The sequence below is a fragment of the Mustela nivalis genome (genome assembly GCF_964662115.1).
Source record: "Mustela nivalis genome assembly, chromosome: 16".
Classification (NCBI taxonomy): Eukaryota; Metazoa; Chordata; class Mammalia; order Carnivora; family Mustelidae; genus Mustela; species Mustela nivalis.
The window spans coordinates 1515301-1532058 of record NC_139035.1 but is presented as its reverse complement, the minus strand read 5'-3'; the positions used below and the strand labels follow the sequence as shown (position 1 = coordinate 1532058).

Sequence of the window (16758 nt, the reverse complement as noted above, 5' to 3'; positions counted from 1 at the left end):
TCGTCAGATCTGCAGCCAGAACACGGATGTGTCCCTTCGTCTTGCTTCAGTGTTAGGTTCTCCCTCTCCAGCCAGCCCTGGAAGCGTGGTATTATGGAGATAGCAGAGTCATAGCCCGGGTAGTTTCCTGACTTTGTGGCAGTCACAGATGCTCACTAGGCCACAGTTTCCTACTCCGTAAAATGAAGGCTCAAACACAGTGATTTCCAGGTTTGACATTATCATTTCAATGAATCACATTAATCTGATGAATCCCATTCTTTGCTAGTCTTTGCCCAATTTAGCTGAAAAACAATTTTTTTTTTTTTTAAATTTCAAAGGCAGGGCGCCTGGGTGGCTCAGTGGGTTAAGCCGCTGCCTTCGGCTCGGGTCATGATCTCAGGGTCCTGGGATCGAGTCCCGCCCGCATCGGGCTCTCTGCTCAGCAGGGAGCCTGCTTCCTCCTCTCTCTCTGCCTGCCTCTCTGCCTACTTGTGCTCTGTCAAATAAATAAAAAAAGATCTAAAAAAATAAAAAATAAAAAAAATAAATTTCAAAGGTGACTTTGGTCCAGGAGGGCTGTGGTGCAGCCATGTGTGTATCAGGCAGCAAGGCCATGGCTAGACCAGATGGGACGTTCCCAGGGAGCACGGTTGGTGCCAAGTCCAGAAGTGCCATCGCTACCAGCTAGGCATTATTTGACTTTAGGAGGGAACCAGGGTTTCTACTGCAAAGATAAATCAGAAAGTTAAGTTTAAATCACATTTAAATACAGTTTGTACTTGGCATAGTGGGCCTTTTTTCGGAGAGGAGACTTATTTTTACGTAGTTTTAAACAATCTCGTTGAGAGAAATCAGTTATAAATGAAGGAATGCGTAAACTTTTAAAGAGAATATGAAGGATTTTTCTCCTTTGTATGCAGATGTTGTTGTGAATGAAGCTCTAGGTTAGAATCCGAAAGATCCAGTCAAGGAGCTTAGACGTTGTTGGAATCTTGTGGACGAGTTTCTGTGCGTGTGCCGCTTACTTACCAGAGACAGTGAAGTGGCGTGGTTTGGCCAGTTCTCCTTTCAGCATCTCGTTAGGTGGTCGTTCTGAGGAAGTTTGTAAAGATAACACAACTCTTTATTCCTTTCCCATCGAAGTGTAACCTTTCGTATCTGTTGACATTTTCCCCCTTTACCTTAGACAAGAACTGCTTTTCCTGTTTTTCTTTACAGTTCATGACTACAGTAGAATAACTAATGCTCACAGTGAAAATTGATTTTAAAGCAGCAACTTACGGGCAGCACAGAATGTGATTTCTGTGATATCCCACATGACATCTGCTTTGTAACATTTTGTGATATTTTACACACTGATGGTATCTTAGAAGGCCACATTTCACTGTTGATTTTTTTAGGATTTTGGAATTGGGATGTAATTGAAAAGTAGTATTTGTTAAATATGTTTGATGTCACAGGGAGTAAAATTCTTTCATTGCATTTCCTAATAATCCATTTCTCTTCTCCTAGATGGTTGTTACAGGCTGCAGAACTTGACCCTGTTTAGAATTACTTAGTTTTACATGGGAGAGTGGTTAAATAACTCCATTCATCATTGGATTTGACCCGTTGAATGGATACTTTCTGTAATAGTGACTTCTGCATCATTTGGACTTCAGTCCTTTGGAGTCTGAAGGACTGAGATTTGAGTTCTGACTTACTTCTTTGGTGTGTAACTTCGGACCAGTGTTCAAATTTTTTGAGCTTTACTGTCTTTGTCCATGAAATAGGGATACTATCTACATTGTTGTGAGGATAAAATGAGATCATGTCAAGAGCCTGCTACTTGATACTCTAAGAAATTAATGACAACCATTAATCACGACAATAACAATAATTTCTAGAGTTTGAATGTCATTGATTTATTAAATATTCTGATACCACTTTCCCATTGTCTGAGGAGTAGGACAGGCAGTTCATTCTAGCAGAATAGATGGTGAGAAGCCGAGCAGAATATCCCTGATTTGTTTATGTACTATTTTAGGAGAGATTCTTATTCACTAATATTCATTGGAATTTGAGAACAGATTGAGCAACTGATGTAGGAGATATTTTCTTTGCTTCATGTAATTTGAAGAACACTCTCTACCTTTTACATCCTTTATATTCTTTTTGACATGCATCCAAATTCAACATATTTTATATCCCACAAGATATTGTTATTTATTATTCATTAATAAGACATTGTTATTTTGCGTGCCAATTATTTACTTAGATTTACCCAATAACCGTTACTTTTCAGCCCTGTCTTTAACTCCTTGAGTTATCTGGCATCATTTTCCTTTTTTCTATGGAACTGCCTTTAGAATTTCTTTGAATGCAGGTACCCTGGTAATACATTTTCTCTTTTTGCTTATCTAGAAATGTCTTTATTTCACCTTTATCTTTTGGAGGAAAATCTTTGCTAGTTAGAGAATGGTAAGTTAGAGTTATTTTTCGTTCCTGAATTTCCAGTTAAAAAAATAGATGCCCACACTCTGTGACATTCTTCATCTTGATTTTTTTTCTGCCGTCCGTATTATTTTGAAGCCTCCGTCAGGATATAAGGAGGCCACTCGTGATCTCGCTTTGCCGTCTGTCTTCTCTTGGTTCTCTTTCTTGCATCTGGTCGTCTGTTCCTGCGGTTGAGGACGCAGTGGAGAGGCAGGGAGCCAGGATGGCGCGATGGCCCCGCGGTACGGTCAAGGACGGACCCCAAACTTGAGAACTCCGTGAGGGTCAGTTGGCCCTCGGGTTTGGCCGCGCCGCCGCCCTGTGGTGCTCCAGGAAGGACCGCGGAAGGTCGCAGCGTTTACCACAGCGTCGTGCTCCGTGGGTCGTTTCTCTCCCCCGGCTCCGTGAGGCCGCTGAGGGCCGTGGGACGAGCGCAGATGCCAACCCGCTCCTCCCCAGGATCTTTGCCCCTCAGACCTGGGCTGTTCGGCGGCCGCCAGTCCAGGCTTGGTCTTCTCGTCCGGGCGACGTCGAGGCAAGCTCCGCTCGCTTCGCTGCGTCTGCGCGGCCTCTGGCGGCTGCGGCCGCTCCCGCGTCTCCTGAGCGCGTCGGCGAGACGCCGCGCATGCGCTCGGCCCGCGTGGCGCGCAGGGCCTGGGGCTGCCCGGGAGGCTCCTGCCTTCCCGCCTGCCGCGGCCTGGGACAGACGGTTCCTCGAGTCTCCGTGTTCTGGTTGGTCGCGCCCCGCTCGCCAGCAGCTGCCGCGTCAGTCAGAAACGAAGCTGCTCCGTCAGGTCCCCGCAGAGCGGACGGTGCGGCTGCTGCGCGGCGCGGAGAAGCGGAAGCGCGAGCCCCGCGGCTTCCCTTCCGGCCGCTCGTGCCCGACCTCGCGCTCCGTGGTCGCGGTTGTTCGGCCCGGGGGCCCCGAGGACGGAGGGAGTTCCTGCGCGGTGAGAGTCTCGTGAGCGACGCAGGCCTCGGCTTTGTGTCCGCGGCGGACGCAGTGAGGCCTGCGCCCCGGGAACTGTTGGTCGGAGCGGAGGGAAGTGTGGAGAGAGGCCTTCACGAGGGTCTGCGCCACCTGTTTCCCCGAACGAATCAGCAGTGTTGAAATGTGTATTTTGGGATGATTATGGGGACAACAGTGTCGTAAGCTGTGCCCAGTTCACGCGTCTGGTCACCAAGTGTGGACAGCTGCTTCCGTGGGACTCCGTAAGGGGATCTTTGCCATGCAAGGCTCCGACCGTACATCTGAACCGAAGGGTCGGGTGCTCGGTCTAGAATCGGGAGCGAACTCCGCACTCCTTTCTTCCTCACACGTCCTTCCTGTCCGCCTTTGCTCCTTGGAAGGAAGGACCTTGGGGCCGAGGCACTTTTAACAACACGTGCGACCGTTAGTCCGGCGGGATGGGCCGGGAAAGGAGGCCGGTCTCGGACTGGCTGGTCTCGTTTGATCTTGCGCGGGCGGCATCGACCTCCGGCTGGGGGCTGCCGCGGCCGGGCCTCCCGGGCTCCAAGTCCGCGCTGACCGTCGCGCCCGAGACCCGCTTCCCAAGGCTGCTCCTGGCCGGCCCCGACGGGAGCGGGAGGCTCGAGCAGGCCGGTCCCCTCGAGGGCTCGCTGGCCGCAGTCCTGCCCGCTGGCCCTGCCCGCCGGCCCTGCCGATCCGCCGCAGGTCACCAGCAGCCCCGGCGAAGCCTTTCTCCCTCTCTCCTTCCCTCTGGTTGGTCCCTCCGTCCGCGTCCGTCCGCACTTCCGCTCACAGGGCCCGCCCGACGGGAGTAGGACTCCGGGGGTTTAGTCCTGTCGCGGTGTCCGCTGCTCGGAGGACCTCGGCCACCGCGCGCAGACTGGCGTCTCAGCTTTGTTCTCCGGGCGACTTTGGTGTCAGTGTGCTTGTAAATTTGCTTTCAGAAGCCTGAATTATGACAGGGGACAGGCCAGGGGTTCCTGTTCTGAAAACCTGTTGATTTACTCAGGGTGAGTGGTGGTTGTGAAGTATTAGGCAGTTCATCAGTCACCATGGAGAAAACTAAGGATATTTACGGAAAGTACAAGGAAATATTTCTGGGGGTCTGCTGATCAGTGATATATTGTTGAAAGCAGCACAGTAAATAAGTAGTAACAGATTTATTTTAGTTGCAAATATTTGGTAGGCCTTGCTTTCAACTTACATGATTTATACAAGAGAGCTTATATTTTATGTTAATGGTAAAATTCTTCTTTCTTTGCAGAATCATGATGAAAGATTCGTTTTCATTGCAGAGTGGTATGATCCAAATGCTTCACTTTTTCGACGTTATGAGCTTTTATTTTACCCAGGGGATGGGTCTGTTGAAATGGTAAATAGACCTTTTTTTCCCTTTAAAGTTAGCAAAGGGAGTGAAGTGGGACTAGGAAGAAGAGTAGGACTGACTTCTGTGTACTTGCCCTTGAGAATATGTATATATGTTTCTTCTTCTTTTTTTTAATGAGAATTCTTTTTTTGCTATTGTAATTTCAATACGAGAAGGTAACGTCGTGCCTTTATCTTTAATGTCAAGTAGTAATTAATACTTTTGATTGGAAAACTGAAGTGGGATTATTCATGTTTTAGAGTAAGCAATAGTCAATAAGTGAATGTCATAGATAAAGATTATCATGGTCCTAAATATGTTGCCATTATTGAAAGCTGTTACCTCTACAGCAAGTCAAATTGAAGATCAGGTGAAGAGAGTCCCACTTGTCTCTTTTTGCCTCTTAATTGGCAGCCATTTTACAGGTAGATCTCTTTGGTATTGGCATTCTGTGTAGGGAAGAGAGCAGAAATTTGGAATTTTGGGGGATTTCATAAGCACTAATTTGCTGAAACATTTGGCAATGTATTCATGGTTTTTTAAAGTATTAAATTTGTAGTAAGTTTTTGTGTTATTACTAGATTGGACTAGGAAATACAGAAGTTATAAAGGAAATTATGATTTGTAACAAAAATGAAACCATGTAAGCTATGTTTAATAAAGTAGAATTAAGAATCATTTCTAATTTATAGTAAGAGTAACACTGTCTGTTGATACTTCTGTGTCTTACTGTGTTGTTTTTGTTCTAGCATGATGTGAAGAATCACCGCACCTTTTTAAAGCGGACCAAATACGACGATCTTCATTTGGAGGATTTATTTATAGGCAACAAAGTGAATGTCTTTTCTCGACAGCTGGTGCTGATCGACTATGGGGATCAATACACAGCTCGCCAACTGGGCAGCAGGAAAGAAAAGTGAGAAAATCCTTTCTTCATTCTTTTTTTTTTTTTTAAGATTTTATTTATTTATTTGACCAAGAGTCAGAGCACAAGCAGCAGGCAGAGGGAGAGGGAGAAGCAGGCTCCGTGCAGATCAGGGAGCGCATGTGGGACTCGATCCCAGGACCCAGGGATCATGACCTGAGCCAAAGTCAGACGCTTAACGACTGAGCCACTCAGGCACCCCTGTTTTCTTCATTCTTAAAACATTGTATGTCTTAATGCAGAAGACTAATTTCTTGTTTTTATCTTGTGTTTTTATAGTATCGGTACTTTTCCAATTCAGTGTGAGGACATTGTTAGGATTTTGAGGAGTAGATTCAGCGATTGGCTCTTCACTCAGATGACAAAGTGAGAGTCTTAGGTGATGATTGTTTTCTGGAGCAAAAAATATGGACTTTTTATATGTTCTCATCTTTCTTTGTAAGATGCATTGAACTGGGAACTGAGAATGTTGGAACATAGATAGTATTGGTGTATAGGATAAACCTGGCTTATGGGGAAAAAAATAGTGAGTGGCAGAGCAGGAAAAGCCCTGTGAAGGTATTTGAGATGGATCCTGAAAGATGAATTGGATTTTTTAAAAACTATTTTTATTAACATATAATGTATTATTAGCCCCAGGGGTACAGGTCTGTGAATCATCAGGTTAACACACTTCACAGCACTCACCATAGCACATACCCTCCCCAGTGTACATCACTCAGCCACCCCATCCCTCCCCCGACCTACCAGCAACCCTCGGTTTGTTTCATGAGATTAAGAGTCTCGTATGTCTGTCTCCCTCCTGATCCCATCTTGTTTCATTTTTCCCTTCCCTCCCCCCCATGGCCCCCCTATTCTGCCTCTTAAATTCCTTGTATCAGGGGGATCATATGATAATTGTCTTTCTCTGATTGACTTATTTCGCTCAGCGTAACACTCTCTAGTTCCATTCATGTTGTTGCAAATGGCAAGATTTCATTTCTTCTAATGGCTGCATAGTATCCCATTGTGTATATACCACATCTTCTTTCTCCATTCATCTGCTGATGGACATCTAGGCTCTTTCCCTGGTTTGACTGTTGTGGACATTGCTGCTCTAAACAATGAATTGTTTTTTTTAACCGGTTAGATCAAGAGTAGGATGCTAGTCACAGGAATACGTATAAGCCGGGGTTCGAAGGCAGAAAGTTGTATATCATGTACTGGGAAGAGCCCATTGTTCTGTGACTGGCTTGGTTGTTAAATTTTTTAAAAAAACTTTGATTAGTATAATAGCCTGAATTAGGATGGTAGCAGTAGGTATGAAGAGGAAGAAATGTGCAAGATTGACAGAAGCAGAGGAACAGCAGGCATGGTCAGCACTCAGTGATGACTATTACTACATCAGGCATGGAGAGATCTGTATGGGTTATTTGAGTGCCATGACAACCTAATAAAAAGGTACTATTATGATTAGCTCCGCTTTGCAGATGAGAGAGTTGAGGCTTGGAGGAGATGTTAACTAGCTTGCTTAAGGGCAAGAGGAAGGGCAAGAAAAAGCCCACAGCCCAGTGTGAGGTAAAAATGGGAGGATTCAGTCATAGGAGAAAGGAAGGGACCTGGAAAATGGTTGCCCTCTTCCTGCCTCAATCCATTTGCATGTCTTCGGGCACCCAGCACGTCTCCTTACATGTTACAAGTGCTGTATCTGTGTTGGTCTAGTGAATCAGTGGATAACGATTTATTTATTTATTTATTAAATATTTTTTACTTATTTGTCAGAGAGAGTGAGCACAGGCAGACAGAATGGCAGGCAGAGGCAGAGGGAGAAGCAGGCTCCCCGCTGAGCAAGGAGCCCGATGTGGGACTCGATCCCAGGACCCCGGGATCATGACCTGAGCCAAAGGCAGCTGCTTAACCAACTGAGCCATCCAGGCGTCCCAGTGGATAACAATTTAAAACTCATTGTCTACTCTTGCCTTTTTAAAAAATTTCCTCCCTGTTTACAGATGATGACCTTTGATCTAGTTGACCAAGGTGTTTTTGTGTAGATTGTAACGAATGTTGTCCATCCTTGAGCTTTATACACAGACAGAACATGTGCCTGATAAATATTGCCCAAATGAAGAGAAAATGAGAAAGAATCAAAAACAATAAAAAAGTTATATAGTTATGATACACAGAAACAAACTTGTCTTGTTCACAACTGTGTCCCTAAAGACCGTAATCGTGATGCCTCAAACAATCAGTTATTCACAGGGAATGCCCTGCAAAAAAGTGCTAAACGAATGAGTGAATTGGTTTACATCACTGAAAATAGTTCTGCCTGGAGGAGGAGATGGAGGCTGGCCTCCCCAGCTTCCCACTCCGCTCCCACGGCGCGTGGCCCGTCCGTGATGCAGAGACACCATAGCCCAGTGCCTCCCCATGGCCGTGTCTCTAGTCTTTTCCCCGTATCGTCAGGGCTGTGTTTGTCCTCCTGACTCCACCTGAGTTCTGGTTTAGAAGAGGCACAGAGAATGCGGGAGACACAGCAGCAGATCAGGCTATACTGACAGCAGTTACTTTTTACTAATGTTTTTCCTCTGAATATCAATTTTCAGGATTACTAAGGTGGCATTTTAATTTTCAATCTCTGCGTTTATTAGTTTGCAATCTTCTGAGGCTAGAATGACTGTATTTGAATGAAATTTTACTTCCATTGTTTCTTTTTCGGCTTCAGTTTCTGTGGCTTATATATTGTCTTGTCTTGGGAGATTCCCTGCATTGTGGAGTGATTGTTATGTAAGTAAAAGTAGGGTCCACTGGTGGAAGGTAAGGCTCTCTGTTTATAAAGCTCCAATTACCATTTAATTTGATTGGGGAAAAAAAAAAACACCTGTCCAACTGTCTTTTGAAGTCTACCACCAAAATAAGGAGCTGACTGTGTACTATCTGAGTAATTCCAGTAGTAATACTCTTCCTGTGACTTCTTTACAAGCCCCTCATAGCCCTTTCTACAAGTCCTTTAGAATTCTTAAGGTGGCTTTGTGCTTGTTGTGGATATTAGTACACAGGTGGTGGTGGATTGGGACGTGGCGAATGCTAGATAAGTAGAACTCTTCCATTGTTATGAGATCTAATGGTGAAAGTCTACAGGATTAAGGAAACACCATCATTCCTTTATGTGCAAGTAATAAATATAGCTTTAATTTTTTTGATCACATGCTGTATGCGGAGGGCTGTGATAGGCACTTTTCATATGAGTCTCAGTTCAAGACTACGTTAAATTTTCATTTAAACTAACAAAAGTAAATGAATTCGAGAGGTAGGGCTAATAGTATGACCCAATCAAAATAAAATAATAATGCCTGTAGGAATTACAATTTGTGCGTGTGTATATACTTTATTTTTTTACTTGTTTTGGGAGGGTGGTGGAGCAGAGGCCCAGGGAGAGAGAGAATTTCTCTCAAGCAGACTCCACACTGAGTAGAGCCTGACCTCATCACCCTGAGATGATGACCTGAACCGAGTCAAGAGTCGGATCCTTAACTGACGGAGCCCCGCAGGCACCCCAAGATATTAATTCTGTCTGTCTAAAGTGAATGTCTCTGATTCTGTTTTATAGAACAGTTAAGTAACTTGGCCACAACCACAGAGCTAGAAAGTCAAGGGAACCAGTAAGCCTTGTTGCATTTGGCTCACATGCATTCTCTATTAAGCCTTTAACACGCTGGTAGATATTGTTGAACGGGACTGATTTCAAAAGAGGGGGAACTAAAGAATGTGAAGACAGATTTTAAATATTTGGGCTTTATAAATATAATGAATAAATATGATATATAATAAACTAATGAACACATATGCAGTATTCTATTTTTACTAACTTAAACTGTTCCACCATTTTTTTTCACCATTTTCTCTTTTGATTCTTTGATTCTTTTTTTTTTTTTTTTTTTTTTTTTTTTTTTAAAGATTTTATTTATTTATTTTACAGAGAGAAATCACAAGTAGATGGAGAGGCAGGCAGAGAGAGAGAGAGGGAAGCAGGCTCCCTGCTGAGCAGAGAGCCCGATGCGGGGCTCGATCCCAGGACCCTGAGATCATGACCTGAGCCGAAGGCAGCGGCCCAACCCACTGAGCCACCCAGGCGCCCCTGATTCTTTGATTCTTTACTAGCCCTGCATGTGGGCTAGTAAATCCAGCAACCATTTGGCTGATTTAAATAAACTTCAGAATTCAAGTTTTAAAAATCTAGTCTCATTTCAATGACCAAAAAAGTAGGCATATGGGGAAATAAATACATGTATGTCTCTCATAATCCTATAGAAATAACCTGTATTTAATAATTATAACTTAGTCTTGTTCTCAGTGCGTACAGTATCAAGGGTAATTTATGAAATCAAGACATTCCTGTTCTGGTCCTCATACTCCGCTCCTTTCTTTATATCGAGAGAAATAGTAGGAGAGAAAAGTAAAACCGATCTCTTTGGGCCCATCAGCTCATTTTGAGGCAGTTATGCAGATCACTCAGTATAATTCGGTTCAGCTCTCAGACCAGCCTTGGTTGTCCAGTTCCCCTAGACTATCAATGTATAACATTTGACTCACATTTCTACTTTTTTTAAATCTCTTTTTTGAGTTATAATTGACATTAAAAAGTTGCAGCTATTCAGGGCGCCTGGGTGGCTCGGTTGGTTGAGCATCTGCCTTTGGCTCAGGTCATGATCCCGGAGTCCTGGGACCGAGCCCTACATCGGGCTCCCTGCTCTGTGGGGAGTCTGCTTCTCCTTCAGACCTGCTCGGCTCTCATGCTCTCTCTCTTAAATAAATAAATAAAATCTTTAAAAAAACCCACACCGTATTAAAAAAAAAAGTTGCAGCTGTTCAATGCATATGGCTCAATGACTTTGCAGATAAGTCTACACTGTAGAACTCTTACCACAAGGAAGGATATAAGTCAGTCTGTCACCTCCGAAAATTTTCTCCTGTTCTCTTTATTAATTTTTTATATCGGGTTTTTTTTGTGTGTGTGGTAACACCCCTTAACATACAATTTACTCTTTTAGCTAATTTTAAATCTTTTCTCTCTTGTTAAAGCTCCTCCGATCAGGGACGCCTGGCTGGCTCAGTCAGTTAAGTGTCTGCCATGGACTTGGGTCATGAACCTGGGGTCCTTGGATCAAGTCCTGCATCAGGCTCCCTGCTAAGTGGGGGGGTCTGCTTCTCCTTCTGCCTACTGTTGCACATTTTTTCAGTTGTTTTTGTGAAGCCAATGACTCATTATTATCCTTCTATATAATCAGTTAACAATTAGACTTCACCACTTTTGGCCTTTTAGTAGTATTATTTTTTATTTTAGACATTCTGTTTGGATTTATTTTACTTTTTTTTAAAAGATTTTATTTATTTAATAGAGAGAGAGAGATCACAAGTAGGCAGAGAGGCAGGCAGAGAGAAAGGAAAGGAAGCAGGCTCCCTGCTGAGCAGAGAGCCTGATGCAGGGCTCCATCCCAGGACCCTGAGACCATGACCTGAGCTGAAGGCAGAGGCTTTAACCCACTGAGCCACCCAGGTGCCCAGAATTGTTTTATTTTTGCTTAAATTAAAATTTCCCTTAGGGTTGTTCACTGGTAGAGAGCTCTCTCAGCTGAAAATGTCCTTATTTCACTTACATTCTTGAAACTACCCCCGTATGTATGTCATATTTTTTTGTTTCTCTGTGCTTTATTCTGAATTTGTTCAGAATTCTTCTATCAGTTGCATCTAGTCTTCTGTCAGACCATTTGGTGCTTATTTTCATTTTTGTATTTTTATCCCTCGCTATTCCAACAGATTCTTTTTCGAATCTGAGTACCCATTGTTGATAGCTTAGACTTCCCAGTTGCCTGATACTTGCAGCTTCCTTCTCAGTCCTGCCTTCAGCCATGGTCCGCGTGGCCATTGTACGGTCCACGTTGGAGTGCCAGTAGCTGAGCTGCGTGCGGGGCTTTCTGTTTTGTGCTGTGTCTTCTGGTTCTCCCTCATGTTGGTCTTTCTCATGTGTGTGTGCAGATTGTCATGTGTCTGTGTGTACGTGGACATGTATATGGGTGTGATACGTGTGTGTTTGCGGTTGCATATGTGTATGAATAACTTCGTGAAGGATGAAGTGACCTTCTGGGATGGAATTGTGTTTGCGTCTGAGTGTTGCCTGGCGACAGCGATCTGGTTGACGTTACCTGAGTGAAAACTGGGAAGTTCCCAGGCTACCTTAGTGATGTGACCTTGGGCTGTCAGGCCAGGGAAGGCCTGCTGCTTTCTGATTCACCCTTAGGAGGTAGCCTTTGATCCTAAGTAAATAATAGGGAGAATCCTGTTGGGTTTTCTTCCCCTTTCCCAGTGATGTGGTACAGATTAAAGTTCGGATTAGCCAGACGGAGGCAGTGCTGGCAAGGTTGACGCAACTTCCCTTCTCATTTGTCTGGGTCTTGATTTTTTGTTCACTTTCATACTCATAATTGTTTAGTGTCTCGTCAATTTATTTTTGCTGTAAAAATATCTTACCTACTGTTTTTCGTCTTCAGTGGAAGGAGTGCCCTGAACCACTGTGCCATTGTTGCCAGTCGGAGGTTCTGGCGCAGTGAGGTTTCCTCCAAGCCACAGGTGCCCATCTGAGGCTATTCTCCGGATTTCCAGGGGGCAAACACATGCTTTATGCTTGTAAAGAAAACCTAAAAGAAACTACAAATTTGGCATTGGGTTGATGTTTTAAAATGAGTTTTTATATGCTTAAGGCCAATATGTATAACTTTTGAAATCTTTACATCAATTAATATAGATTGAAGTTTACAAATCTCTTCGTTCAGGCGGCTAATGTTCAGAGTCTCCAGTGCTGTGCCATCTAGGCTGTTTGTGATGCAGCGTCTTTAACCTGGACACATCTGCTGCAGTTTTTGCCCGGAGCCTGTTGGTGGAGGGAGAACGTATTTTCGCCTCTTGTTTTGCAGAATTCTCTGTTCTGAGTTGGCAAAGGGTGGCAAAACTATTTTCTCACTCTCCTTTGCTAAGAAGCTGTAATGTAAAAGAATGGTTTTATGTATATGTATTTATATATATATATTTTCTTTTGGGAGCATCTCCTGTGGACACCCTCCACTGGGCGCTCCGTGGCAGGTGAGACGATTGCTATGTGGCAGGTCCTCACAGCGGGGGCTCCCAGTGACTCCCACCTCCTGGGATCCACGCCCTGTCCAGTCCCTTCTCACTTCGACTCTGGACTTGACAGTGTGCCTTGCATTGGCCAGAGGGATGTCAGCAGATGTGTCTCAAGGGGATGCTTGATAAGTGTTCGCACGTCGGACTCCATGTGGCTGCCCCTGAGGAAGCCTGGTGTGACCTCCTAAGGGTGAGAGCCCACAAGGAGAAAAGAAGGCAACTGTCCCAGCTGCCACGCCAGCCACACGCAGCTGTGTGAGTCCTCCCCAGTGAAACTGCTGCCCGGCCACCTCAGAACCTTAAGAAATTGCTGTTTTAGGCCACTCCGTTTTGGGGTGATTTTTTTCCTGGACAGAGAACAGGTTCTCAACTCAAGTTTGGCAGCTCGTCAATCAAAACTCAATGCTTCCGGGAGGAGTATGTTGGGAAAGGAAAGGTTGCTTTGTGTAGGGCGCTGGCAGCCTGGGAAGGTAGTGGACGAATGTCTCAGAGCCCATCTTCCCTGTCCAGCGAAGGCGTGGAAATGGTGGGGGTGACGTGTGGGAGAAGCAGGTGCCCAAGCAGGTAGTTGTGTGTCGACGTGAGACATGACCCTGAACAGACTTGCTGGCATCAGTGGCAGCTGTTTTCAAATGTGGTCAGTCCTTATCTGCTGGGAAAGTCTGGTCCTTCACTTCTCAAGGCCATTGGTCTGCAAATCTCTGGGAAAGTAGGTTAGTCCTGCTGCAGCCCGAGGGACTTGGGTCCCCACACGGGAGCAGGAGGCATGGAGCACGTGAACCCTTCCACAGGCCGCAGTGTTGTAGCTTGTTATGCTGCAGCAGAGGACACTGGTCCTTTTGTTTCTTTATGTGCTGTCTTCTCTTTTAAATGACACACGTGATGTCGCAAGCCCGTCTTCCTTTCTGTACAGAATATACTTTAATTATTATTTACTGAACAGTTAAGCAGTGAGGCGATGATAGGCAGATTTATTTAATGACTCCCAGTTATCAGCCCTTTGCCTCCTGTAAGGCATGTAAAGAGAAAATGAAATTGCACTTTAAGCTTTGTCGGTTTTGTATTTTCCATGTTGGTTCTTGTTCATAGAAATTGGTGACTGCTGATGTGTTGTATATTTTCTTTAAGAGCTGTAGTTCGCAAAGGTTCTTCCAGAGCTTAGCATAAGCAATATGTGGGTCAGTTTGGTTTATGGGTATAACGTGTCATAATGTGAGTTAAAAAGTGACGAGTTTTCGTTGTATATGTGGGTGATATGAGTATACTGTGTTATAATGTGAGCTAAAAAGTGAAGACTTTTCTCTCTTTGATGAAGCCATATAATATGAATATTAACAGTGTGTCATTTGCTTCAAAATAAAGGAAAGGATTGCTGGCACGGCTTGTAATAAGTTGAGATGAACTTATATTATTTATATGTTCTAAAAACCAGCCATGAGTTAACGTGAATTATTATAGCTTTGCCGTATCCTTAGGCTTGCCTCGTGGGTGAAGAAGCCAGCTGTGAGAAGGCCAGTGCACTTCTTAGCCGGAGCCCTTGACATCATGCCTGTGTGTCAGAACGACAGAAAACGAAGGAGGGAAAGTGGTGGCAGTTCTTTATCATAATTTTGCATGTCCTATACACTGAGTTACTCGAACTCATCTGATTTTTATCTGATATTTGCAAATGCTACACTTGAGGGTTTTGTAATTACGATACTCAGAGCGATGTTATTTGTGGTATGGGAAGAGTGCAGACCTAGGAGTCTGTGAGCTGGGCGTTCTGTCCTGGAGGTGCCTCTGACTGGCTGTGTGACCCTGGTGTCACTCTTTGGGCCTGGTTACCTCATCAGTAAAGTGAGGCCATTCACGTGATCTCCATCTCCAAAAACCTTTTGGGGCTTCAGAGTGGGAAGAGTGCTTGGCTCTGATGAGTCCTCTTAGAGGAAAGTGTGATTTGAAAAGTTAGCATGCTGCTTGCTCTCCAGCTAAGTTGCTGGGTAAGAAGACATTTGGGTCTTTGTGCAACCCTTGTGTGATGCTTGGGTGTTAAAGGAAGAATTTCTTTCCAGATCAGTGATGAACTGACTGCTTCGCTTGTATTTGTTAAAGTCTAAGAGACCAAAAATCAAGTTCATAATATATTAAATGCAGTTTTTAAAAAAGATTTGTCCTTTTTTATAAACTGTGTTCTAAGAAATAGAAATTTTAAATGTTTTATAATGTGGAGGCCAAGAGCAGCATGGCCCAAAATGTGCCACTTTGACATACCGATCATTTAAAATAAAAGTCACTTTAAAAACAGTGCAGGGACACTCAGACTCTCTTCTGTCCCCCTGATGCAGGAAATAAACCTCCCATAGGGAAGGTGTTCTCCCTGTTCTAAGTAGTAAAAAAGACATCCTTATTTCCAGAGATAGAAACTTTAAAGCCAACCAAACTTTAGAAGCAAACCTCGTTACTTTCTTTCTAATCTACTACCTCCGTTAAATTCTGTTTAGAATTATTTACTAATTAAAGCTTCCTATCATTTCTTTTTTAAAAATATTTTATTTTTCACTGATCTCTGTACCCAATATGGGACTCAAACTCACAATTCTGAGATTGTGAGGTCTCATGCTCTACTGACTGAACCAGTCAGGCTCCCCACATCTGTTTCCTTTATCCTGTCAATCCCTCACAAATTTATTGTCTCTTTGTCTAGGAAGTATACAAACTGTCAGTTTTGGGGGCTTCTGGGTGGCTCAGTTGTTAGGTGTCTGCCTTCGGCTCAGGTCATGGTTTCAGGGTCCTGGGATCGAGCCTTGCATCGGGCTCTCTGCTCAGCAGGGAGCCTGTTCCCCCCTGTCCTCCCCTGCCCCGCCTGCTGCTCTGCCTTCCTGTGATCTCTCTCTCTGTGTCAAATAAATAAATACAATCTTTAAACAAACAAACAAAAAACCAAAGAAAACCTTGCCAGTTTTGGTCATTTATTTGGGTCTCAGTTTCATTATTGGGCCTCCATGCCACATAATAAAACTTTGGCTTTTTTCTCCTATTAATCTGTCTCATGTAAATTTAATTCTTCGTCTACTTGGAACTGCTTGAAGGATACAGAAAGAATTTTTCCTTCCCTACATTAATTAGGACATATTAAATATCACAGTTTTAACTTTTTTCCCCTTAAGCTTTCATTATTATTTTTAGATTGGTACCTAATTTTTATTTCCCTGGGAAAAATAGAAAGCTTACTTTAAGTTTTTCAGAGACCTTTTATATACTTTTTAAAATAATTTATTTTGATGTTTGATGATCTAGAATGATTGTTAAGGAAACTACCACTGCTTGGGAATTATAAGTCAAAACTGAACTATTTTTATTTTCAAACTTATTCTTTGTTCTTTATTTCCATACAGAACGTTGGCTCTGATTAAACCTGATGCAGTATCGAAAGCTGGAGAAATAATTGAAATGATAAACAAAGCTGGGTTTACTATAACCAAACTCAAAATGATGATGCTTTCAAGGTAATTTTTTGATCATTTTCAGTTATGTAAAGTCTAGTCCTTGGTTTTTTTCTTTTTTTTTTTTTAAATCATCTTTTATCTTTCGTCACGTTGTTTAAAATAAAAAACCTGTCACTGGCGAAAAACATAATAGTAAACTTACTAGAACGAGAGAGTAGTAAGACACCGGGTAATTAGATCCATCGATGATGGCTGACTCCAAGCAGGTAACCAATAAACCATTATGTACTGTCTTCTGTAACCCCACTGGCTTCTATAGCACCAATGCCTGGTAATTGTAATGTTTTCTTACTGTCGAACACACTGTATAAAAGTGGTAGGAAAGGGAACGGAGGTTGGAGTATTTCTCTTTGACGAGGGAGTGTTATGGTTGAGATGTCGAAGAGCGATGCATCTG

General features: G+C 43.6%; 1 protein-coding gene across 4 annotated transcripts in view; it reads left to right on the top strand.

The window, feature by feature from the left end:
• NME7 (NME/NM23 family member 7) overlaps nucleotides 1–16758 on the top strand; it is a 279199-nt gene that overhangs the window by 41112 nt on the left and 221329 nt on the right. For 3 of the 4 annotated variants that reach the window (XR_014303906.1, XM_082702768.1, XM_082702769.1), the window contains exons 2-4: nucleotides 4692–4799; nucleotides 5543–5709; nucleotides 16251–16361. Coding sequence is in view for 3 of the 4 variants with exons in the window: in XM_082702768.1 (XP_082558894.1) it covers nucleotides 4692–4799; nucleotides 5543–5709; nucleotides 16251–16361 (386 nt within the window). In the remaining variant the exon portion in view is untranslated. The remainder of the gene's footprint in view (nucleotides 1–4691; nucleotides 4800–5542; nucleotides 5710–16250; nucleotides 16362–16758) is intronic. The other variant, XM_082702770.1, reaches the window with a different exon arrangement.